The sequence below is a fragment of the Puccinia triticina genome, chromosome 4A (assembly GCF_026914185.1).
Source record: "Puccinia triticina chromosome 4A, complete sequence".
In the NCBI taxonomy this organism is placed as follows: domain Eukaryota; kingdom Fungi; phylum Basidiomycota; class Pucciniomycetes; order Pucciniales; family Pucciniaceae; genus Puccinia; species Puccinia triticina.
In genome coordinates this window covers 2,043,000-2,068,238 of record NC_070561.1, presented here as the reverse complement: position 1 = coordinate 2,068,238, position 25,239 = coordinate 2,043,000, and the positions used below count along the sequence as shown (strand labels likewise).

The following is a 25,239-nucleotide window of genomic DNA, read 5'->3' as shown; positions in this document are numbered from 1 at the left end:
CTCTCTTGAGACCTGGCCACCAAAATCTGAGTTTAATTCTTCTGTAGGTTTCAGCAATACCTCTGTGGCCTAAGGATTCATGAAGGGAATTGAGGATGGAATTCTGAGCTGAAGAGGAGGTGACTACTATCTGGGAGAATGGTTTGTTGATCCTGTGCAAGGCTCCATTGGAAAGGAAGAAGTTGGCTGATTTGTGCAAAATTTTCTTGAATTCCAGGCTGCTGCATCCTGGAGGTTTGTTCATGGTTGAAAGGTATTCCTGGAGGTGCTTCCAAATTCCTTGCTGCAAGTTACTTACCCCCTCCCCCAACTTAGCTGATGTCCCCAGAAGCAGGCCAAAAGAAGAATGTTTAGTTCCAAATCCAGGGTGAGGTTTGATCCAGGTTTCATCTTCATCAAAGCTAGGACAGTCATCTTCATCAGAATCAGGGGGTCTTCTTGAAAGTCCATCAGGTAAGGTGAAAGTTTTTCCAGGAGTGTGAACAAGGTCATAGGAGAATAACTGAATAAATGCAATCCATCTGTTCATAGGGGCATTGGGAAGTGAAGGGTTGTTGATCATTCCAATAAGGCACTGGGCATCCACTCTGAGTTGAAAATGTTGGCCCCACAGTTTGGTTTGAAGTTTCTTGAGGATCTTGGCAACACCACAGAGTTCTAATTTGGATTGTGAGTACTTTGATTCCCTGGGTGAAAAGACTACTGACTCATATAACACAGGCCTTTCCAATCCATCAGAATCCTGTTGAGTAAGAACAGCACCTGCAGCAATAACACTGGAGTCCACTGAGAGTTTGATTAAGCCAGCATTAGGTCCATAGTCCAATTTCTTCAGGGTGATATCAGTTCCAACAATCCTTTTAAGGTCCTCAAAGGCATCCTGGCAATCTTCAGTCCAATCCCAAGAGGAGTCCTTCCTGGTGAGTCTTCTGAGTGGAGCAGTAATGGTTGAGTAATTTTTAATGAACATTCTAACATATACACAGATACCTAGGAATCCTCTGACATCTGAAGGAGTGGTGGGAGTTGGCCAGGTTTCAATTTTGTTGAGCTTCTTGATGGATATCCTTCTGCCTTCCTTACAAACCACATGGCCAACCAGATCCAGAGCAGGTACACAGCAAGCAAATTTCTTCCCAGAGATGGTGAGTCCAGCTTCTTCAATCCTGAAAAGAATCCTTTCCAGAGTAATGGCATATTCATAGATAAATCTTCTGATCTGGGGGTTGTCCTTTAGAGTTTCTTCATTGTAGTCAGAGGTTGGTCCTTTTATACCTCCATCATCCACAAAGATTCCCATATGTTGAGGTAATTCATCCTGGAGTATCCACATCATTTGGGCCTGGTAAACTGCAACTGAATTGGTGGCTCCTTGGGGTAATCTGGTAAGTTGAAATCTTCCAAGGGGTGTTTCAAAGGTGGTCAAAGGTCTGGATTCTGGAGCTAATTCTCTTTCATCATATCCTCCCATAATATCACCTAGTCCATAGCAAGCCCTTCCAGTGAATGATTCAATGAGTTCCTCTGTCTTTGGTGGTAGTCCAGCGTCCTTAATGGTGACTTTGTTGAGTTTCTGAAGGTCATGTACAATTCTGAGCTTACCATCCTGCTTCTTTACACAAAATATAGGGCTGGAATAACTGGAAAAGGATTGTTCATAGAGGCCAGTGCTGAGTCTTTCCCTTACCAATTCTATAACCTGGTCTTTGATGGGTGCAGGGATTGGAATTGGTTTCTGTTGCCAAGGTTCATGAGGAATGACTGGAATAATATAAGGCTGTCCATAGGTGTGTTTAAGAAGGCCTCTTTCTGTTTCTACAAAAGCCAAAGCACCTTGTCTAATCACAATTACCCATACCAGCAGGAGATATTCTTGAGGAGAAAGCCATCCAGGAGGTCCAAAATTGATGAGGTCCAGCCTTTCTTGAGTAATCTTGGAGGTAGGAGTGAATGGTGGAGGAAAAGGGCTTAAAGGAGTGAGGTAAGGATCTCTTGAGAGTGGTGGCCTTGACAATGGGGGATTGAGAGATAATGGCATTGGTTGGTTTACTGGTTTTATTTTTTTACAGTTGATTTATATTTTGCTGAATGAGTGACTACAGTTTGTTGCTTTTGGTTGTTTTCCAGGGTTGCAGTTGTAAGAGAGGGGAACTGGAAACCTGGTCTCAATCTAAAAAATTTAACAGTCCAGAATTGGAAGGTATGCTGGTTTCCCACTTCTGATTACTGGGGAGTATGATTGGAACCAAAAAAGTCTGACCAGCTGAATCCATGATTGAAAGTGCTTCTCCTCTGGCTCCATTGTAGTTGATGTTAGCTGAGACATCCATCAAGAAAGGCTTTCCAATAATCATCTGAACTGGTCCTTTGGCTACCCAGAAATGAACTGTCCTAACTACTTTCCCAATGGTTACCTCCACATCTTCAGCAATTCCAGGTATATCAGTAAGGTGGCCTCCAATTCCTTTGAGCTTCATAGATTTAGCAGTGAGTACCAATCCAAGTTTATGTGCAAGAGTTTCAGGAATAATGTTGACCATAGAACCAGTATCCAAGAGTGCTTGATGTTTCTCTCCTCCAATAGTGATGGTGATGTATCCAAGGGGGCAGGAGTAGTGAGTAGTGGGTTGCTCCTGTGCTGGTTCTTCTCCATCCTCCATGTCTGTGAAGTTTGCTGATTTGACACCATCCAATGGGACCCTTCTGTTGGTTATCTTCTTCCTAATACAGTCAGTAACTCCTGGTGATATAGCAAAGATTTCTCCAAAGGCCAACTCCATCTTTCCTGCAGTTAACATCCTACTAGCCACCTCTTCTTCAATTCCTGGGTACTCCTTGGCCAAAGTCTTTTCCAAATAGGTTTTCTTAGCTGGTTTGTCCTTAGGTGCAGTGGTTGAATCCTTGTCCTTATCCTGGAATCTGACCTGAGGGGAGCCTTTTGAAGTAGGGGATTTGGAAGCACTAGGAGTAGGGGGCTGTGTCATGTGAAGTAAGTCCTCTGTATCCATGTCCATTAGGTCCTGTTTCTCCTTCCTGATCCTTTTGTCTGCCTTGGCTGATTCCTCTTCATCCTGATCCTTAGAGTTGTTTCTAGTCCTCTTTCCAAGGTCTGCTTCATAACTATGGGCTTGATAATAGACTGGGTCCTCCTCTAGTTGGCCAAAAGAAGATGTGAGCTTAGTTTTAGAGTACTCTTCCACTGGGGTTCTGATTGGTCTGCTTGGAATCCAGGGAATAACTGATTTGTCTGGAAGTCTGTAATCTCTTCCATCCTTGATAACAGCACCACTAGACATGTCCTGGGCAAGTTGAGAGCAGCTGTTGGTTCCATGGGTTTCCTGATGACAATAATAGCATTTGAATGGCCAGGTCCTGGCAGGTTTGTCCATGTGGGGAGGTAGTCCTTTGCCAGCAGTGAGGGATGCAAGTTGTTTGGTAAGGAGTTCCACTTGTTTGTCCAGAGAAATAGAAGCAGTAGGAGCGGTTCCCTGAGTAGCAGGTGTGGGTTTGGAGGTCCTAGGTGATTTGTCCAAAGTGAATTTCTCTTCTGCCCTCCATTCAGTCCTTCTGTTGACCACTGATCTTGAGTAAACTTCCTGGTGAATGTAGGTAAGAAGAGTTTCAGTGTCTGGCAAGATATCACCTCCATCCTTTGAGGCTAGCATTTGATTGTCCCTCATCAAGCTCCTAGTAACTCTTTGATCCAGGTCCTTGTGAAGAGTTTCCAAAAGAAGGTGTCTGAATTCCTCCAGGCTAGTACTGTACCCCATTCTTACCAAATAGTGAGTGATGGTTTCAAACTTGTTCCTGAATGTGTTGAAGGTTTCCAAAGTGCTGATTCCTCCATCCTGAGCTGATTTGTAGACTAGTTTCCTGAGATCCTCCCTGGTATATCTGACCAATGGCTGAGAAGTTCCAAACCTGGTGAGTAGCTGTTTCTTCAGGGTTTCCCAATCCAAGTTTTCATGGCCTGACATGTCTTCCACTTCATCCTTTAGGTCCAATCCTTTGATAAAAGCAATGATTTGTCCAGCCAGTTCCTTAGAGTTAGCACCATCATCTCTTCCAGCACTTTCATACCTTCTAATGAATTTCTCCACAGGCATGTTGGTTCCATCAAAGAAGAGCTCTTTGTCCATGGGTTTGATCTTAACTCCTCTGCTGACTGGATCCTGGTACCTTGGCATGGCTGGTTCTCTGTTCAAGAAGTGGGTGTTGGACCTGGTAGAGTGAGTTGAATGATCCCTTTGGCACTGGAATCTGGAAAAGCGGGGTGGTGGAACATTTAAATCCTCTGAATCATCTGATGGCTGATTGGTATCCCTGTATCCTGTGAATCTAGGAGCACTGGAAGTCTGAGGTCTAGGAGGAGGTCTGCAAGAACTGGAGTTGGCCTGTGGAATAGAAGAACCCTGTGGATCTGGAGCATTGGAAGGAGCCTGAGGACCTGGACCAGTAGAAGAAGATTGGTGACCTGGACCATTGAGAGGAACCTGAGTCTGACCAGTGTTGGAAGTGGTGGAGTCCTGAACTGTAGCATTACTGGAAGGATCCACTGGAGGGTAAAGACTGGGGGCAACATTGGCGTTGGGAGATCCTTGGGCAGACATGATTGAAACAGGTAAGTTGAATCTGAATCTGAAGATTGATAATGAAGGTGCTGATAGTGTTACTGTTGGTTGAAGTTGATTCTAAAAGCAGGGAGTTGATTTGTAAAGAGAGGAGTATGAGGAGTGTAGGTGAAGTAGTATGTAGCTGATGGTAAAAAGTGTTACTAGAGCTGAAGATATCTGAAGTATAGAAAGGCCACTGTTGGGACACCACTTGTGGAACTACTCAAAGGGGAGAATAGAGCTTGGAAGGTAAATGGATAGCAACACTAGTACTAATGTAAGCTATGCAAGGGTGCTGATGAGGCTGCCTTCCTGACTAATGCTGAGGGGATGAGAGTAACACTAAGAAAAAAGAAGAAAAGGTGTGGCTGATTTCTGCTTGATCTTAGGAGCTAGTACTATGAGCTTTAACTACTGACTACTGAGGGTAAGAGAGATGGAGGATTGATGAGAGTGGGGAACTTATAATTTCTGTATCCAAAATTATCTATAAATTCTGTATATATTTCTCTGCATGAGGTACAAGTGAGGGGGGGGAAGACAATTCTTATAGTAAGGAGGGATGAGCACAGACAATGAAGAGTTCTGGCTATGAGAATGAAGGTTGTACAAATGAGGAAGAGTGATGTGAACATAGTAACAGTATGTAATGATGAGCAATGCTGAAAAGGGAATGCTGGTTATGGGAATAAAAGAATGTACTAATAGGGAAAAGTGATGAGAACATAGTAACAACTTGTAATGATGAGCACTACTGAAAGAGGTAAGCACAGATCTAATGATGTAATGTGTATAATAGCCATAGTACATAATGAGGAATGTATGTAAAGGGTTTAGGATGTGAAAGTAATTATGTAAAAGTAATGTACTGTAATGATTCAAGTAAGTTACTAATGAATTGAGTATTGTAACTAATGAAGACTGTAGATTATCTGTAAGTCTTATATCCTCTATAACTACTGAACCATTGAAGATAAGGGTATACTATGTATGAGGGACTATATGTGAAATTTGATGTAGAATCTGAATATGCAATAATAATGAGGTATTTGTGAAGGTTTATGGGGAAATGTTCAATGTAATGATGAATATATGTAAAAGAAAGCAATATAATACTACTTATGGTTTGGAATGGAGCACCACAATGTCTATCATCCCAGTGGGCCTGAGCCCAACCTGCTTGACTGTCCAGGACCATATCCTTGACCCTCATATCCGCTTGGCTCAACCAGGCATGGCAGATACATCCAATAGTGATGTGATACTCCGTCAACCCCCCCAAATATTCCCAATTCAAATCCCGGAGCACCTGAATCTGTTCAACGTGAATCAACTCGTCTCCGCACACCAATGTCTTGACCTGGGTTCATACCTACCTCATCCGACTCTTGCCGGGCTGTTGTTCCCCCCCCCCCCCCCAAAGAAAACTAAGTCAAAGCAACCATCTGCCGCCGTGGTCATTGAAGATGAATCAGCCTCCAAACCCGAAGAGACTACTACCCAAGCTAGGAAAAAACCTCAACGAAAGGATCAATCACAGGTATTTCAATCAAAATTGAATTGATAATATTGCTTTTTGATTCTAACTATTAGTTGTATACATCAAATCATCTCTAGGTTTTTGCAGGTGTCAAACAAGTCGCCAGCCGCACTGTAAAGTCAATCACTATAGTCTTAGATACGGCGCAGGACTCAGACAAAGCTAATGAAAAGGCGCCAGTGCACAAGACCAAAATCCCAGATCTTGACAAGGATGGCTTTTCAAAAATCTGTTTGTACTTCTACCCTGCAGGCGAAGGACCCAAGCAAGTAAGCTTATTCTTGTTTCAAGGTTTTCAAACCTTTTTTTCCTTTAAAAATTGGCTTATCAATACCTTTCATCTGTGTAGGAGGCCGGCTCAGATGCCTTTGCGTGTTGATGGTGCCCCAACCAATTCAAAGCATCCGCAAGATCCAATTACAACCTCAAGAGTCATTGCAACGGGGCAACTAGTGGAATGGCTCAACCACGACCAGCCTGTCCTGGTCGATCCAATGCAATCAAAGCTGGCACCATACTTCCCCCATCTGCCACAGAGCTTGCTGCCGAAAAGAAAGATCAGACTTTGGAATTGGGAGCAGGTACTCTCATTGCCTACACTTCAAGAGGCCGTGTTGACAACAACACCTTCAACAAGTTACTTGTGATTTGGCTTGTCCGACAATTGCTTCCTTGGATCCGGATTGAGGAATTTCTTTTGCGGGTATGCTTTGACTATTGCCTCTACACTACTCAGTTGAATTCTTTTGTGTGGGCCGCTTCATATGCCCATCAACTCTAAATCAAACAACAGACCCAGGTCATCAAGGCAATCAAAGTTAGTACTTCTTAAATCTTATTGAATGTTTCATCATATTTGTACTCACAGTTCTTGGAACTTTCTTGGGCTGGTATTGTAGGAATCAGAATCCCAAATCTCTTTAGTTTTGGATGTGTGGACCACCAAGGGAAGCCACAAAGCCTTCATTGGTATCACCTGCTGCTACATCAATCAAGAATGGAAGTATATTTGCCAACATCTCTCGCTCAAGTATGTATCTCGGCATCACAATGGGAAGTATTTAGCTACCCCATTTGCCAATGTCCTTGTCAAGCATGATCTTCACGCCAAGATAAGTTATCATCAAAATTTTTCTCATCTGTTGACCAAGTTTAAAAACTAATATTTGTATTCTAATCTTACATCCTTGTGCAGACTACTGATTCAGGAAGCAATAACTTCACAATGGCCAAAGGCGTAGCTTTGATCTTCCACAACATTGATTTGACTGATTGGGATGTTGCTAACAATCATCATTGATGTATCTGTCACGTCATTGCCTTGATTTTGGGTGTCGGACTGAAGGCCCTCCAACTCTCCAAGGATATGAATCGGCCGGATAAAACCAACCGGTATTTTCCATCTCTTGATACAATCAATGAGGAAGACAAACACACTCTTTCTGGGAACAAAGACATTGAGATTGTTGAGGTGACCACTGCACTATCTGATGAGGAGGACATTGATCCTGATGATGCCAAAAAAGCTTCACCCAAGCCTGGATGGGATCAGTCAGACAAGGACCCAGACATAGCTGATTGTACTACCAATTCAGGTATTGGCTTCACTTTAAAGAAAGTCAGTCAGAATTTATTTACATTTTAATATGATATGGATCCAATCTGAATGGAATTCTTCAGCTCAACTACATATGCCGCAGGATAGCCTCATCCCCTCAAAGGCAGGCCAAGTGGAAGGTTTGGGCTAGCAAGCTTGGCTTTGAAGGTTGGGGAGTCATTGGCGGATATGGAATTCAATGGAACATTGCATATGAAAGTTGTCAACTGGCTTATGAGGGGAGGAAGGTATGTATTAATTGCCTGATTAATCTGACAAGTACTCTTGATCTTACTAATATAAAATCTTTGTGGCACAAGGTGATCAACCAAATCCTAGAAAACAAGTCCAACAAGCACACTGGATGATCAGCCAAAAAACACTTCTTTAAGCCATATGAGTTGTCAAAACAAGAATGGGAGGATGTCAACAACTTGAATGGCGTATTAAAGGTGATTTTTTTATTCATCATTATACTACGCCCTCAAGAACATTCTGACCAGACAATGTATCTGAAAACAACAGGATTTCTTAGAAATGACAAAACGGATGGAGGGTGATGGGCCAAAGTTGCCCATGGTCTTATATGAGTATGTGCAAACAATCGATTCGCTCAAAAAGAAGAAGGGCATTGCTAGATTGCTCCGCTAGAACCAATGTTTGACCCAATGCTCAAGGTTGCAAAAAAGTATCTCGATCTAGCTGTGGCATGTGATACCGTCATCATGGCTACCTTTCTTCATCCGGCATGGCGGATGATGCTATTCATCATGCGCTTCAAGACTCATGTTTCTCGCATCACCAAGCTTGTTAACAGAAAGTTTGACGATCGGGAAGACAAAATCAAAAGACTTCAACCAGAACCATCCACACCAAAGGCTACACAGTCAGAAAACAACGGAAGCCCAAACAAGTCTGAATTGGAGGATGAATTTAACTACTACCCAACTAACTCGGCAACCATTGAGATCAACAACGAGCTTGAGCGCTACAATAAAGGCGACTTTCCCTTGGACAAGAATGGAGACCTTTTGGGCTGGTGGAAGGTTACACCTGATCTTTTTCCTTGCTCTGAATTTCAATGTGTACTCATCAATGATTAATATTGCAGGTACATGCTAAGGATTTCCCTGTTGTAGCTTCCTTAGCAAGGGATTATCTGGCTTGTCCAGCGAGCTCGGCAAGCGTGGAGTGTACTTTCTCTGCAGCGGCAAGGATCTGCGCTTCTGGTAGGTCTGGTCTAGCCATATGCACAATTGAACGATGCACAAGCAGCCACATGTGGCTACGTGACAAGGTCAAGCTCAGCGGACCTTTCTTGGATTGTCAAGCGGTAATTCAAGCTAGTGAGAAGAACAAGAAATTTAAGTACAAGAAACAGTTGGCAAAGAAGATAAAATACTACGGTAAAAAATGATCATAAAAATGTTCTACTCCCCTACTTTGTTTCACCCCCCCCCCCCTTCTATGCCCCCTTTTTTTTTTTACTCATACACGAAATAAAAAGCGGCGCTAGTATGCGCTTTCTAGCGCTTTTTTTAGCGCAAAGCGCGCTTTATGCGCTAAAATGTAGCGCACTAGCGATACAACCCCGCTATTTTAGCGCGCTAAAATCTTCGTTTGTTTTGCCCCAAGTCCCAAAAGCGCAAGCGCAAGCGGGAATGCGCTACAGATTAGCGCAGCGCAGCGGAACAAAAACGCGCTGCGCTACCTGTGCTGTGGATCCAACAATATCCGCCCATATCCGCAGGTTCTGGAACCTCGGGTCTCAGATATCTGGTGTGATCCGAGGTCATCTACCAGATATTCCGGATTATGTACCGGATATTCCATGCGGGATACTGTCCAAGGGTTGAAGTAGACAATCGCCTCCAACCAAGACTCAAGTTATCTTCACGGCTACAAGAATAAAAACGATGGTGCTATCAACTCTGTTGGCTCGAATTTCAGACGGTGAGAGCTTCTTCAGGACCAGGAGTCAACTCGATATCTGCCCACTGAACTTCGAAACTGAAGCGTCTTCCAACATGAAATTCTTTCAGGCTTGCCTCTGGCTGCATCGGTAGATGACGAACAAACCGAAAATGATCTTTCTGAGTACAGGCAACAGGCAAAGTTAATCTTCAGGCGGTTAAACGAAACCAGTGAAACTAGGTGTAGCATTGAAAGTGGGAAGTATACTCTTCAGTTAGTTCTCCATTCTTACTTCTCATTTTCCCCTTTGGGAGGCGGAGACGGTCGACTGATTCTACTAGCGTTTTTTTGTTGTTTGCCTATGCTTCAGTTACGTCATATCAAATGCAGTTGTTTACCTGTGCATCGCAGCCAAATCGTATCCAAGGAAATTGGCGTTTTCCTATCTGGACGAGCTGTCTAAGGAATTTGAACGATCATATTCTTCTGAATTGTCAAAACCCAATCTCCGACCATATGCATTCGTGAAATTTGATACATTCGTAAGAGGACCTCCTTTTTTCAAACATTTCACTCACAACACATTAGCAGGGTAGAATGAACTGATTGGATGTCGTACTCTTCTCGGTGGCTATATGTGTTTTGATTTGCAATGCTTAGATCCAACGGACCAAAAAGTTGTATCAAGACACTAGGACACAATCCAACCTGGATAGGCTTAATGAAGATTTGGGAGAAGTGACGAGAGTCATGACGAAGAATATGGAAGATTTATTATGGAGAGGCGATTCACTTGATCGTAAGCTGTTCGGTGTTGTGCTCGAATTCGTGCTAGAGTTGACTTGCCAACATCATCCTGATCGTCTGGGGTTTTTTGGCATCTCTCATCCTGCCAAAACACATAGGAATGTCCACAATGTCTTCTTCACTAAGGGATGAGTCATTGAAATATAGGAAAGCCGCTCGACAAATTAACATCGACGCATTCTATCGAAAATGGGCTCCTGTCGGTGTCATTGGGATTATGTTTCTTTTTGTTGTTTGGTGGCGCTTTTGGTAGGATGCTTACACTAGTTTTCCTTTTAATTGAAAATAGTCTCTTGGAGAGTGTAATATGTTGTGCCCAGCGCCATTCCTCTATTTAATTAAATCTTGTGGTTAGGATTGACCAGGAGCGTGCTTGCCATCGCTCCGGTCAACCACGTCCATCCCTTTTCATTGGTTTTATATGTGAGTGATCAGGATGTTGTGCTGGAAACGCTCTAAACCTTGTTGCAATCGCAGGCTCAAGCCCAGTTTTGATGGTTTTCAAGGGAGAGTGGAGGACTTCCTGTTGCCTAAATGGCTTGATTTGGAGGGATCTGCTAAACCTTGCTTGCTGGTGAAAACTCAATCTCAATCAATTTTCACCAGCCAGTAAGGCTCAGCCTTTTCCTCCAGATCAAGCATTCTACATGGCCCATGGGAAGTACCCTGTTGGCATTTAGAAACCTCTAATGCCAATGTAAATCTTGAAATTGACACCAGGGGAGTTTGCTTGGCACTTGCATGCAAGTGCCATTGCACAATACTTGTTGAGAACCCTGTTAGATATATCCTGGAACTTGAGCCTCAATGTATGCTGAATTCATGATGAATTTATGTGTAACTTATGCTCAATTCCCAAACACCTGCAGTGTGCAAAAATCTTTGCAACAAAATCTGAAGACTCATTGGGATGGTTCAACCCAGGTGGACAAAAACCAGAAATGCTGCCTTGGTTGGGATAAAGCAAAGAAAGGAGGGATAAATTTACCACCAAAGGTTGCTGAAAGGGTAGCTTCTCCAAACAAGCATACCGGTCTCACAGTTTTCATCAAGCAGCCTTTGTAGATTGGTTCTTGAACCAGCTCTTAACACCAAAAACATTTATTATTTTGCCCAAAAAAATTAAAGTCAACATGAAAAAAATAAAATCAAAATTTCACTCAGGGGAACAAACTGAGCATGCTGAGCCAAAAAAATAAAATGTTCCAAACTGAGGAAAAATAATTGGACAATGTTTTGGGATGGTTTTTTTTCACAGGCCTGGCATGCCTTGAGAAGGCCTGAAACGGGCCTGCCCCAAAAGCACATTGGGTCAGTATTAAAGGAGTTTTGCCTTGCCCTGGGAGCTTCTGGGGCTTTCGATGGGCCCAAAATCTCAACATGGGCTTTTGGTGGTCTAGAAGTATCAACCCAGGCCACTGAATAGCCCATGAGCCTTTGAATTCCCAGAAAGCCCACCATGAGCCCCCACATAGCTAATGGGCTCTTGGTAGCCCATGAAGATCTCCATGGGCCGACTTGATTAAAACTGTGAGACCGGTATGCTTGTTTGGAGAACCTACCCTTTCAGAAACCTTTGGTGGTAAATTTATCCCTCCTTTCTTTGCTTTATCCCAACCAAGGCAGCATTTCTGGTTTTTGTCCACCTGGGTTGAACCATCCCAATGAGTCTTCAGATTTTGTTGCAAAGATTTTTGCGCACGGCAGGTGTTTGGGAACCACTTGCACTTGTACATCAAGGCAGTACCGGCTGAATCACCTTCCCTCCAAACAGGTGCCTCAAAATAATCAAGTACATTAGCGTAATGGTCCTGATCTTTCTTTTTGTTTTCTTTTGACCCTTCATTGGTGGACTCCTGGTCAAATCTTTACTGCTTGCCATTGGCATTCACCTGGAAATAAGGGTGGGAAAAGTAAGTCATTATCAATCACATTATGTTGAAAATTGGATAGAATGATTGGATATATACACCTCTGCGCTAGAACTTGCTGTTTTAACTTTCTTTGGCTTTCAATCTGTTGCTGCTACTGTATTGCTTGTCAAAGCACTTTTTGAAGGATTCTTGGTGCACTGCTTCTTTTTAACAGGCTTCTTTGTCTTTTTGCTGGTGGTTTTTGATTGTATGGAATCTACATTGGATGACTGTTCTGCTGGACAATTGATCTTTACCCAAGAGTCAGGTGATGGTTTCACCATCTTTGGTACAGCCACTATAGAAGAAGAGCGCCTTCAATGGCACAGTTGAGCTGTGGATTGATCAGTTACATATCCATCAATTGCGGCCTCAGTTGACTTCTCTGCACTCTGGGGCCCTGTTGAGTGGGATTGTAGCTCCATGATTTGATTTTACTTCTAACTGCAAGTGTGATTAAGGATGTGGCTGAGAATTTTTTGAATGCAACCGGTTGCACCTGAACCAATACAATTACCGACTGTGTGGGCTAGGATTTGAGAAAATTATTGTAGGGTTAGGGCTGTTTAACCCCTGGATAATGGGATAACACAGTATCCAGGGGTGGAGTGCTGTACCAATGATGCAACTATTAAATTACATTTAGTGTAATTAGTGCTAACTTAGCAGTTTTTTGGGGCCACTACTCTATGCTATGTTGTAGCATACAAGCTAACAAATATCTGAAGATAGTGTAAATTTAGCTGCAAATTACAGCTAATTTAGCTGTAATGGGTAGCTAATTAGCTGTCATTCAGTGTTAGCTTGATTTAGTGGCAGTATATTACAGCTAAAGTTAATGGCTAAAATCATTAGCGGCCAACTAATACGCTACAGAATTAGCGCTGCTAATGTAATTTAGTGTAGTAGTTGCATCCTTGGCTGTACAAGCAATTTATCTAGGGGCGTAGCACCATACAGCATTTGCTTTGAAACCAATAAAGCACTATCCTGTCAAATTATCACTATGTTATCCGTTTCTGGTAAAAACTATAAAATTATGGTACAGGTGCGGCAAGAAATCAGAAATTACCAATAACAGTAATGTATCCAGGTGGAAACTGAAACCACTGAGATAATGTGGATAATGTTGTGGAAGAAGAAAGGTGTGATCCAGTATGAGATGACTGGAGCGGACCCTCTTATACGCAAGATAATCCCAAGTAGTCAAGAGAAATCCGAACTGGGTGTAGTCTAAGCACGTAATAAACTCCACAGAAGATAAACAAGACCGTAGAGCCATAATGATAATATTAATACATTTCAAAAGTAAAGTAAACCACCATAAAACACTGCAAAACACCGCAAACACCGCAAGAAATAGTCATAAGAGAAAGATAGCTGCAAGAAAACCATGAGCAAGAACCTCCACAATCTTAATCCACCAGAAAATGGGCAATAAGCTGTAAGAATCTCCCTCCATAAGAAGGAACATCTCCCCGTATATAGACAAATCTCCACCGCTCCACTGTAGATAATAAACCAAGAGAAAACTCTGCCTCATGTCATAACACCTATATAAACAGAAATATCAAATAGAACACCTCATCCCATCCTACACACACCACCTGCCTCCGCTCCCACATTGTCATCTGCACCTCCACCCCTTGTTGTAGACAGCCGCCAGACCTCCAATCATCCATCATCCACACCCCTTTGTAGCCTCTGGTGTTGGGATCCCACCCTCTGCCTCTGCCTGCTTCAGCTGCCACAGATTCCCTCAATCACCGCACCGCTCTAGATAGTCTGCACTGGACTGTCTGGACTGAGAAAGTCCACTCTTCTCCGCCACCTTCATCTGCATGCTCTGTGCCTAGCATATGGGCTCCGCCTCTGCCACCCCAGCTGCCCAAGGAGCCCTTGTGCCCCGCAGCACCGCGCACCCTGAAACTCTGTTGGACAATTTTGGCACCCCACACCAGATTCTCCCACCACAATGCAGGGTAAAATAATAGCCCAGTGTTGGCAATGTGAGGTTTTCTTGTCCACTGTATTGATCAAGCAATGTGATGCCAATGCCATGCATTGGTTTTGAAATGTGATACAGCAGATGGGCAATCTGGTGCATTGTCCCAACAATGTGATACCAATAAATGGAGGACTTCCCGTCACTTTTGAACAGATCTGGAATTTCAGATTTCGCAGGGAAATCTGGAATCTGGAACTCTGGATCACTTCGGGGATCTTTGGGGACCCAGATTTCCCTGCAAAATTTGATATCTGGTGGCTCAGATCTGACTTTTCAGATCAACAGGAAGTCCTCCAATGTGTGATATAACATCATATCAAATGTGCTTTGCCGTTGGTGTGCTTTAAGTTTGGCACACTCCATAATAAGATGAAAAAGTGGGGTCTTCTTTGGTGCCCACAATGATGCCTCCCTGTGGATACATCCCACTTAAGGCACAGCAAAACCTTTTGATACATACTAATAACAAGTGGATATCAACATTCTTGTGGTTTTGTTTTTTTTGGAGATGCTGAAGTGGGATGTTTTTCTCAGGATTGACTTGCATATCAATCATACTATGGAGGTTTTTTGCTTGTTGATGTATAGATTAAGGGGGTTCATGTTAGCCTGATTTTGACTGCTCATCACAGATGGTTTCAAATCTCATGCACGCTTCCTGCATAAACTTAAAAAAAATACTGCATAAGCATTCCCTTCAGGAAGGCCTTTACAGGGGAGGTCTTGCTGAGAACTCTATTTATTTTCTAGAATATCCTTGCATAGACCTGCATGAGCAGCCACCAATTTTTAGCAAGGTTTTTAGACTGATTTTGAAATCAGGCTAACGTGAACCCCAGTGATTTAGGATTGGAAGATGTGTTGTCAGGTTGATGACGTGAATGTCACTAGGTTGGATCTGTGACAGTTTACACATATAGACCATCATCACTGATGGAAATGTGAAGGAAAGGGTCAAGAAGAAACAACCAGAAGCAATGACACTCACCCCGTACTCACTCTCACTCTCAGAACAACTGCAAGACTCATACTCGCAACTCTGGACAGCACTCCGCCACGAGTTCGAGAGATTCAAGCCCACCAGCCCGAACGAAGATGACACCCGATTGCTGCTCGACCGGCTCAGATCTATCAGGAACTATCTCGTCGGAAGCAAGGCACGCAAATCATTCACCACAACAGACCCAGCGATCTCCAGAGAATTGAACCTGTCAGTACATCCCTGCTCCTGATATCTTTCTAGATAAAGTGACTGGTCTGACGTCATTTGTTTTATTATCTCCTTAGGTTGGCCTCAGTTTTGGAATGGGACTGTCTGGATTCGAGTATCATCAAGCTGAAAGTTGAGGCTGCTGCAATCGTCGGGCTTTTATCAATCCGCGAGTCGCTGAAAAAAAACTAGTGCGAAAAGCCAGGAAGCTGACTGATGGTTGTTCGATTTCAACAGCGGAAGATCAGGCAGTTCTCGTCTTGCTCCAGGCTGGACTACCATCAGTAATCATCGGTTCGATCACCCGTCTGTTGACACAGATACCAATCCACTCGCTCCTCTCCTCGCAAGGCCCGCCGAGACTGGGCGAACAGCATCTCCTTCAGACCTTACTGCGTACTCTATCCTCACTCTACAGCATCATTCAGGACGTATCCAGTCCCAGGAAATGGGGTTTCATGACCAAATCGCCAGAACGGGTCCATCTGCCCCGGGATCGACGATCATATCCCGCATCCGTCCGCCAGAACCCTTTTGATCACCAAGATGGAAATAAGCCAGCAAAAATCGACTTGAAGGGCAAAGCTAAAGCTCCTACGGGTTCCGAGGGCAACGCGCATCTCAAATCGTCGACTATCCAAGTGGACGAGCCTGCCACGTTTGATTTCTGGCCGACATCCAAGCCAAACAAGCTGAAAGAAGCGTGCGAAGACGCCAAGACACTCTTGTCGAATTACATCGCCCACGGGAACATCCTAATCCCGTTTGTGTTGACGATCAGTCAGCGTTCTCTGCCCGACGGCTCGCCCATCACCCTGTCCTCGGTCTCGCTCGCCGCGCTGGTCGTGCCCTGTTTCCAGCTGATCTGGCTGCTGTGCAAGGATACCCGCCGGCAGATCTGGCTGGTCAGGAAGCTCATCCAAGCAGAAGACCCCCAAGGACACGAAGACAGCTGCTTGCGAGCGCTGTCGAACTGCTTGAAGGCCTGGTTATACTCTCACCACGATCTGGCAACCGAATTTGCCATCCGGACTATCGGCGCCCTCCTCTCGATCCATGAACCTCCACATTACTCGCAAGATTATGAGCTCCTCGAGTATCTCGACCAGCTCGTCTGGACTCAATCGGCCACCTCATCAGCTCTGTCGGCTTATACGCACCCCGACAGCCCCGCTCTGTCACACTTGCAGGAGTGTGGTGTGGGTTGGATTCTAACCTGTAGATCCGAAAGAGGCAGTCCGATCCTGCGTTCCGCTCTGGCTACTAGGTTAGCCACCAGGTCTTTCCCCGGTTACACATTCCGGAGAATGTACTGGGGCTACTCTTCGTGAAAGAACTGATGCTTTTCTATCTTCCTTTTTCCAGTATCGTTAGTTTGGTGAAGCACTTTCCTGACATTCGGCTGAGGATCCTGCTCTTGCAAATCCACCATACGATCGAACTGATCGACAACGCCTCGCACTCGATTGACGTCAGGTCTGAAGCTGCCTATGCCCTTGGTCAGCAATCCAACTATGTACCCTTTGAGCAACGAAAAAAAATGGCAATTAATTTATCTTGTCTCTTACTCTCAACCATCCAGCTCATACTCTGACTATCTCAGAAAGCTTACATTACGAAGCCTATGAAGCTAATGCGATCCCTGTCTTGAAAAAATTGATCGACAAAGCTTCCATCGATCCTCTCCCATACCCCACACCTGCATTTGTCACTCAAAGTGCGATGCTAAGAGAGGTTGAGTCTTTTTTCTCTTGCAGTGCATAAGCCGTTGAGGTTTTGTAGAAGAAAATCTAACTTGAACATAACATGGACTTTTTTTATAGAGTGCGTATCTTGCGCTGGCCTCATTAATGTCTACCTTGGATGCCCCAAGGAAGCAGGTGATCGCGACGAATCTGTTACCAGGCATTGTGCAGTCGCTATCGGACCCATCAATCCTAGTCCGATCGGCATCATGCCAATGTTGCCGCGCGTTATCACGAGCAATGAGTATAGTGCGGACCAACCTTACCGACGAAGGCGCGGGCTCGCGTCTCTTCGATCTGGCTTTCGGACTCGAAACCCGCAGGGATCATTCGGCCCTCGACGCCCTCCTCGAAGATGATGACGACGACGATCTGGATGAAGACGCAGTGGAGATTCAGCTGAAAATCATCGCCATGGGCGCGCTCTGTAACCTCGTCCTCGAATTTTCGCCCATGAAAAACGTCTGTCTCATCTCGAAAACTCACCCTTTCTACCGTCCTTGCCTACAGTCGATCGTGAAGGCCGACAAACGAAATCACACTGAATTTACTTATTTTTTGTCTTTGGTTGGCAAGTAGGAAGTCTTGAACCGAAATGGGATCGAGAAATTCATCAAGTTATTAAAGTCATCCAAGTACAAATCGTTGAGAGAAGCCGCTTTGTGGGGTTTGAAGAACATAATTTTCTCTTCAAGCTACCAACTAAAGCTGAGAGTGATAATGTGCCTGGGATGGGATGAGATTTTCAAGTTGAGCGTTTTCTTGAGTCTCGTTGTCGATGGCGTGGTGGCTAACTAAACCCTTTTAATACATAGGTGCTTGAATGATAAGAATCTGTCGATCCAAGAAAATATGATTTCGTTTTTACGCAATCTGGCCTGCGGGGAAATCTCGGATATCGAGATCATTTTCAAGCAATTAACGAACACCAACATAGAAAATACGCACCCTCCGCTGACCGAAGTACTCGAGGAAAAGCTAACTTGGTCGTCTTCGACATCGGGGCCCATGAACACCAGCACCACTGATACCGGTGCTCCTCCTATGCAAAGCCGACAAATCAGTGTGATCAACGATTCCTCCAAGGAACAGATCCTCATCCAGACTATCTACACCTTCTCTAACATCGCCACCGGCAATCTCACCCACAAGACCTTCATCTTGGAGAGGCCTCTGGTCATGAAAGCCGTTCTTGAAGCTTTGGTAGGCTACCTCCTCATTGCTCCTTGGTGCTCAGTCTTCATAGTCCTCCAACTGATTTCCCTTTCGCTCACGTCTGTGTCATAGTCGCATCCCAATCCTGATGTCCAAAGCGCTGCTATCTGGTGTATAATCAACTTAACTTATTTCGACGAGGACACCAAACCCAAAGGTAAGTGGATCAACTGCCGCCCTTCGTCCCCCAGTTTCAGGAAGTGAATTCATGTTTTGTTGATGTAGTGATCATGGACACGATCGGGATCATAGAAGAGCTCGGGATCCCGGAGAAGCTGCACGAGATCCTGCGAGACTTCAAGAGTTCTGACGACCATCATAGCAAGAGCTATAACAACAGCGGTAGCAAGAAGGGTGATCAGGAGGCCGCGGCGGACGGGGCGCAGTACGGCCAGGCCTCCTATCAGCGCCACCAGGACTCGGCGGCGAAGAAGTTTCAGGTCAAGGACCGCGCCGAGTGTGCGCTCGTCCAGATCATGCGCACCAAGGATAAGCTGCACTGTTAACTCCCTACACACATACATACTCTCTCTCTCCTCCCGCCCTCTGCCTTCTTTCTACCTGAACCATAAAGAACTCTCGGGTCTAGTCACGCCGACGTTCACAATCAACGCTTAGTCGGCTTGTTATCCTCGTTGCCCTCCTGTCTATTTATGTTCGCATTTATTTTCTGTTTGTTGGTTGCATCTATGTAAGGTTTGTATTGTACATGTATGCCGTTGAGTACGTGTTGGTTGATGCTGGACGCACCAGACGCTTCCGTTGTTCGATCTTATGCTAGCTGGCCGTCAGCCTCTCTTCTGCAACCAGCCTACCATACACCTTCTGCCACTCGTCCCCTGGCCAAATCATGGGTGGTGTACGATTTATGAAGAGGAGGCCTGCCAGAGGTTGTAGGGTGCTATTGCGGTCGGCGGTCGGCGGACAAATGCGCAACGACACTCCCCAACGCTGGCTTGTCCGCCGGGAGCTCACTTTCTTCTGTGTTAAATTTCTTCCTCCATTCTGTTTGTGAATGGTGTTTAAAAAAATAAACACTCCAGCTCACAATCTTTGTGACATTACATCCTGGCGGAAATCTTCCGAAACGACGCGTGTACCCCGTATAAGACCACTTGGGGAGTATGTTTACGAGTTTACGTCGCCGAGTCCTTTTGTGTGAGATGACCATTGAGCAAATCTCCGAGTTAGTCTGGATCAGTCTTGAATATGTTCGGGCGCGAAAGGCAAGAGACAAATCAGCAGTTTTCCGGATCCGTCTGCCTCCGGTCCGATGCCCAGAGGCGCGTCGCAGTGGGCAATCGGCATCCTCGAGCACGCCGCCGGCCAGCGAGAACACGACCAGGAGAGCACCCTAAAACACCTCATCCAGTTCAGAATTCCGAAGTCCTTATGCACGCGTCAGTCAAAAGTTACTCAGGTAGCAGTAGCAAAAACTGAGCGCTCTACAATCTGGTAATATGAAACAAAGTACAACGTGGCAAAGTGATGCATCGCCGGAATAGGGAGCTTGCCGCTTTTGGGAGGCTTCCACATACGGCTTTTGTCACTTGATACAAAAGCCGTTTGGTAGAAATCACCACGACCAAGGCCATCCATCTACTTTCGAACCACCATCACAACTGCCGAGATCTTCAATCGACTGTATCCTCCTCTTTCATATCGTAAGCTCCCCTGCCACTTCACGCTGGAGCCGGAAGAACAACTCTTGTGGCTGAGCCGCAGGCAGAAACCATGTCCAAGGGCATAACGCTTCCCCAGGCTGGAATTCAAGGGCCGACAACTCGAACAAGACGCTCCGAACTTGACGCTGGAGGTCGAGAAGGAACTCGCTCACGGAGACGATTCTGTGCGTGCATGGAGCAAGTTATCTCATAGAAACTTTCAAGCCAAATGGCTCTTCGACTAACAATTAACTTCCTTTGCAATGTCAGTCCCTCGACGATTTTACCGAGAATTCGGGCAACTCATCCGTTGAGTCAGCGGCTCGAATCGCGTTTCTCTAACATCTTTCTGCCTCAACTCCTTGCATTCTCAACAAGTCTTTCATCGTGACTTGGTCCGGAGGCAAATGGCGACTTGAGGCACGTGTTGGCGATACTATTGGTTGTTGCGGACCGAAAATTTCCCCGAAAGATAACCTTGTCAGCTTGACTATCTGATGAAATCATATTTGTGGAGTTTAGACTATATAAAAATGTTACAAGAAATTCCAATATAAAATCAGCTCAACAAAAAAGACGAGAAGCCCAAGAGCAAAAGAAACCAAGACAGAAAAATCGAAGGGATATTGATATGAATTGTTCAATAGCCAAAAGACGGAGATGATCGTCCCAACCACCGAAAATAAGATATTAACGATCAAAGTGATCGATTTTTTGATTTGTTTCCATTCTTGTTTCTCTGATTCAGATTTGGGTGATCGCAGAGTTTCTAGCAAGTTCAAACTATGTTTTCTATCAATTGGTTTCACTGAAATCATCTCTTCGTATGTCTGCCTGTCTTTCTCCGATTGAATGTTTTCTAAGATGGCTTTCAGTTCTTTCGACTGGATGGAATGATATCAACCAAGGGTCAGATAGATTCAAAGTCAATATGTGGTACTTCAGTTAATGGTATGAAAAAATTTGGTGTTACTTTTTCTCGAATAGGTTTACGTTTGAAGTAAAGTTGTGAGGTTTTGAGTATAGCGAATAAGGTGTTTTGTTCTGAAGTTGATTGACATGCCAGTTGCGGTGGAGGTTCAATTGGAGGATGTCAAAAACCAGCTCAGTCTGTTCGGTCCGACTTTGAGAGGCCCAAGAGGAGGATCACGGATAGGAATAGATCAACCGATAAAGAATTCGCACCTGGACAAGTTTCGGCTGTTTTTGAACTATTGGAATGGTGTTGGGCAGCAGCAGAGAGTTCACAGAGTGAAGAGTGATCGATCCAACGATGCCCCTCGATCAATTCTAGCTCTTCCGATCCATCGTCTGTTTCTCTAGTTGACCTGAGCGATAGTTTCTCGAATACAAGCCTTGTCTTCGATGGAATGGAATCAATTGACGCTTGGTCGAGTAAGTTGAAGGTCCTGGATACTCGCTGGACCAGTGAATCGGTTAGTAGAAATTTGACCATTTCATTGGATTTTAGAGCATCCGGCTGTCCAGCGATCTCCCCGAACTTATCACAAGTCCTTCACCTGCCGGGGGGCGCGCCGCACGAAGTCCCGGAATGTCATGTCGGGTCGCCCAGCACGGCTGGGTCCAATTTCCAAATCAGCCTGGCCCAACGCGTCTTCCCGGCCTCGAGCCTTCAATCAACCCAGAAAAGTCCGAGTCGCCAGCCGCCAACCACGTCGATCGGAAGAACTGCTGGCAAAAAGGAAAAGCGACGGACAATCAGCTGAACATTTGACCCTTTCAAGCCAAACTGGATAAGTGAAACCAAGCATATCCACCTTCATCAGAATCCGAACCCGATGTCGGAACACGATCAAGAAAAATAAGCAGGCAAATGTTTTCCCTCAGATCATCAACCATTCACCATGATCAATGCTCTAGAGAGGTTGGTGAACATATAACACATTCCCAGTCGATAGTGCGATCACTCGACATGAAGATCATCGTACTAGTGGTGCCCAGGAGGCAAGACCAGACAAGTCACAACAACAACTACAGCCAGAGCCGCCTACATCAAGATAAGATAAACCATTTCCGTCACAGCTGCGCTTCGCTATGGATTCGTCAGGCTTTTGACTTTGCAATGCTTTATTAATTTATGTCAGCCCGAGTCATGCGTTGTTATACTCACCATATCGTCGACTCGGAGAGCCATGCACCCGCACAGCTCAGAAGGCTACAAAAAATGAAATCAGTCGGATAGCCAAAATATCTAGGCTGAAGGAACATGTAATAGCAAAAGCAATGGTTCCTAGTTTTGCATTCTTTGGAACGTTTAGTATCTGGAATCGCCAAAACGCACTTCGTATGATTAAACTATCTGCAGTCTTCGTATAATTGTTATACTCTTTCAAGACTGCAGTATGTATAATTGCAAAAAAAACAGGGTCCACATATGTCTACACACTTTCAGAGTCAATTCTATATACTGCTCTGGAGAAGCCTTGATAATTTTGCTTCATGGCCGGCTGATGGACGCCCACAAACCATCTAAGTGTGGAAGTGAAGTAATGCTGCACAATCAGCCTATGGCCTCAATGGTCACAACAGAGATTGAAGCTTGGAAAGTACACACTTGGAAAGCATTTGTCTTTTGTTGTAAGATGGGGCTGAGAAATTGACTATCTGACTTGGTGATACAAGCTTTGTATGCTTGCAGGAGGTGTCTGCATGCCTCATACGTTCGGGCATTGGTCAGGTGTTTGATTAAGCTGGGAATGGTGTCAAGATAGCGGACTTTTGCAACCCAATTGGTGATGTGCTGCATTCCATTTTCCTCTGTTCTGATTTGAGCCAAATAAGCCTTGCGCATACTACCTTGGCCAACCAGCGATTTGAAGTCAACTTTGATTGTAATAGCACGGGTTGTGACCACAGGGTGTTTGTATACTGAGCCTGATTCCCTGCCATTGGCACTGTCACAATTGATGTTGTTCAACTTCACCCTCTGAGTGACAAACCAATTGTCAGGCTTCATGTTCATCAAAGACGCAAGAGGCTTCCCCAAGAAGTCCAGTTGGGATGAAAGGCTTGTGTTCCCACGCGCGGGGATGGTTGCTGGATCAACATTTGGGAATGGGGAGTGAGTGTGTTGAAATTTCCATTGCATGAGACATAGATGCTCACCTAAGGCCCATTTCCCATTAGTTGAGATAGAGGCCGTGTCCACGTGGTTGGTTTATTGAAGTGAGGTCACATTCCCTTTTTTTCCTGCGTGAAGTACAAGCTGTTCTTGACGTGGCGGTGTGGACATTGGTTGAGTTTTCAGTGTTTAGATTGGTGGAGATTTCATTGTCAGGATGCTCGTAGGCAAGATCCACCGAGACCAGCCTCCTTACTGATTACTTTCTGACAAGTAGGGTGAGTGTTTGGACGTTGAGTTCAGAGTTGTGTACTGAAGGGGGTTCTCAGGAAGCGTTGTAAAAAGCTGTTGATTTAATAACTCAGGCAATAACAAATCCCATAGGTGTTGTTGGATATTTGCATACAAATCAGGGGATTTGGCATTGACAGTGAGGAGTCGTGGTCTGATTCCGGTGTTTTTAAACAACTCGCCTTGCTCATAAAGCTTTATTGCGCCACTAATCACATCCTCTGGTTCCTTGGGCGCTGCTTTCTTGTCATAGGGGGTGGACACAGTTGCAGGGGTCTTCTTACATTTAGCCTTCCCAACACTCCAAAAATAAGCTTTGGAGCCGGCACAGTCTGGATTGGGCTGGTTTGGAAGCGGAGAAACTATGGCAGGGGCTACAAACGGCTGCTGGGAGATTTGGAACAGCTGCTGAGATGCTTGCATTGGGGGCTGGAGGTTCTGGGGTGCCTGGAAAATCTGCTGGAGGGGAGCTTGGAGTGTTTTCTGGGAGGAAAGGGGAGCTTGGAGCGTTTTCTGGGAGGGCAGGGGAGCTTGAAGTGTTGGCTTTGGAGCTTGTTGAGATTGCACTGGAGCTTGAAAAGGCTGAGCGGTTGGTAGATATGGTTGCAAGAGTTGAGATGCTGGAGGTATACTATTGTAAATGTTGGCTGGTTGAGATGAGACAGCAGTCTCCATGCTCTCAGGCTGCCCACCGACTGCAACAAGGCATCCATAGCACAAGCCCCCATAACAGAGGTTGGTGAAGTATTTGGTGCACCGTTTACCTGTAGCCATTGAGAAAGGCCAAACAGTGAGTGATGCTGGACAGTACTGGGACCCAAAACCCCTGGACTCTTGTAGCTGTTGTAGTTTTCCCATCCACGCATGGAGGAAGTGCCCCTCAAGCATCCATTGGCCAGCTTGTGGTTCACAAATCACCCAGTTGAGAAAAAACTGCACTTTTTTGAGGTTTGAAACAACCCAATAGTGGAAGAAACATCCAGAAAATTGTTCTTCTTGTTTAATGTGTGAGACATGGAAGGCACACAATGGTTTCTGGTGTTTGAACACACGGTTTGCTGCCAAATACAGGTGTTTCACATTTACCGATGCACTTTGCACTTGTGCTTTTTTGTGAGCTGTTTTGTGTCTCCCCTGGGCTTCTGTATTAATCCGTCCCCTCAAATCCCACATGGAAAATGTCCACTACCATAGATTCAGCTGGCGTGTACACGCTCCAAGCGGGTGTTGACCCATCCAATATGGGACAGGCAGAGTCCAAACAGAGCTCACAACTGCGTATATATATCTATACGCGTCCGGATCCGGTTTTGAGCTGGCTGCTAGGACTCTGTCCGAGCCATATTGGATGGAACAGCCCTTGCCTGGAGCGCATACACGCAGGCTGAATCTATGTACAATGGGCATTTTCTGATAATTGAAGATTGAGGAGATGGATTAAAGTTGATTCCTTAAGTTTACAGCCAACTTCTCCGACATCACAGAGGTAGGTGTCCATCAGCCAGCCATGAAGCGGAATAATATCAAGACTTCTCCGCTCCTGGACCACCGGGCGTGAAGCGCAATTACCAAGCTTTCTCTGACCCTGAAGAAACTGATGTTGGCAGGGCAGGAAAAGGAAGCAGAAGTAAAGGCCTGGA

General features: G+C 45.0%; 5 protein-coding genes across 5 annotated transcripts; 3 read left to right on the top strand and 2 right to left on the bottom strand.

The window, feature by feature from the left end:
* Positions 1–5,757: 5,757 nt before the first annotated feature.
* On the top strand, positions 5,758–10,724 carry PtA15_4A252 (uncharacterized protein; the record flags this gene model as incomplete). Its single annotated transcript, XM_053168117.1, has 7 exons — positions 5,758–6,153; positions 6,231–6,271; positions 9,612–9,703; positions 9,793–9,937; positions 10,035–10,206; positions 10,325–10,463; positions 10,570–10,724. 7 exons carry the CDS (start codon positions 5,758–5,760, stop codon positions 10,722–10,724), a joined length of 1,140 nt encoding a protein of 379 aa, XP_053019358.1.
* Positions 10,725–15,369: 4,645 nt separating this feature from the next.
* Positions 15,370–19,068, top strand: PtA15_4A251 (uncharacterized protein; the record flags this gene model as incomplete). Its single annotated transcript, XM_053168116.1, has 10 exons — positions 15,370–15,602; positions 15,680–15,771; positions 15,840–16,869; positions 16,968–17,101; positions 17,185–17,336; positions 17,426–17,809; positions 17,927–18,096; positions 18,163–18,550; positions 18,635–18,719; positions 18,788–19,068. The coding sequence occupies 10 exons, from the start codon at positions 15,370–15,372 to the stop codon at positions 19,066–19,068; spliced, it is 2,949 nt and encodes a 982-aa protein (XP_053019357.1).
* A 767-nt stretch (positions 19,069–19,835) lies between these two features.
* On the top strand, positions 19,836–20,568 carry PtA15_4A250 (uncharacterized protein; the record flags this gene model as incomplete). Its single annotated transcript, XM_053168115.1, has 4 exons — positions 19,836–19,962; positions 20,136–20,226; positions 20,324–20,411; positions 20,497–20,568. 4 exons carry the CDS (start codon positions 19,836–19,838, stop codon positions 20,566–20,568), a joined length of 378 nt encoding a protein of 125 aa, XP_053019356.1.
* A 763-nt stretch (positions 20,569–21,331) lies between these two features.
* Positions 21,332–21,682, bottom strand: PtA15_4A249 (uncharacterized protein; the record flags this gene model as incomplete). The annotated part of the gene is made up of 1 exon (XM_053168113.1): positions 21,332–21,682. One exon carries the CDS (start codon positions 21,680–21,682, stop codon positions 21,332–21,334), a length of 351 nt encoding a protein of 116 aa, XP_053019355.1.
* A 1,878-nt stretch (positions 21,683–23,560) lies between these two features.
* On the bottom strand, positions 23,561–24,457 carry PtA15_4A248 (uncharacterized protein; the record flags this gene model as incomplete). Its single annotated transcript, XM_053168112.1, has 1 exon — positions 23,561–24,457. One exon carries the CDS (start codon positions 24,455–24,457, stop codon positions 23,561–23,563), a length of 897 nt encoding a protein of 298 aa, XP_053019354.1.
* Positions 24,458–25,239: the final 782 nt, after the last annotated feature.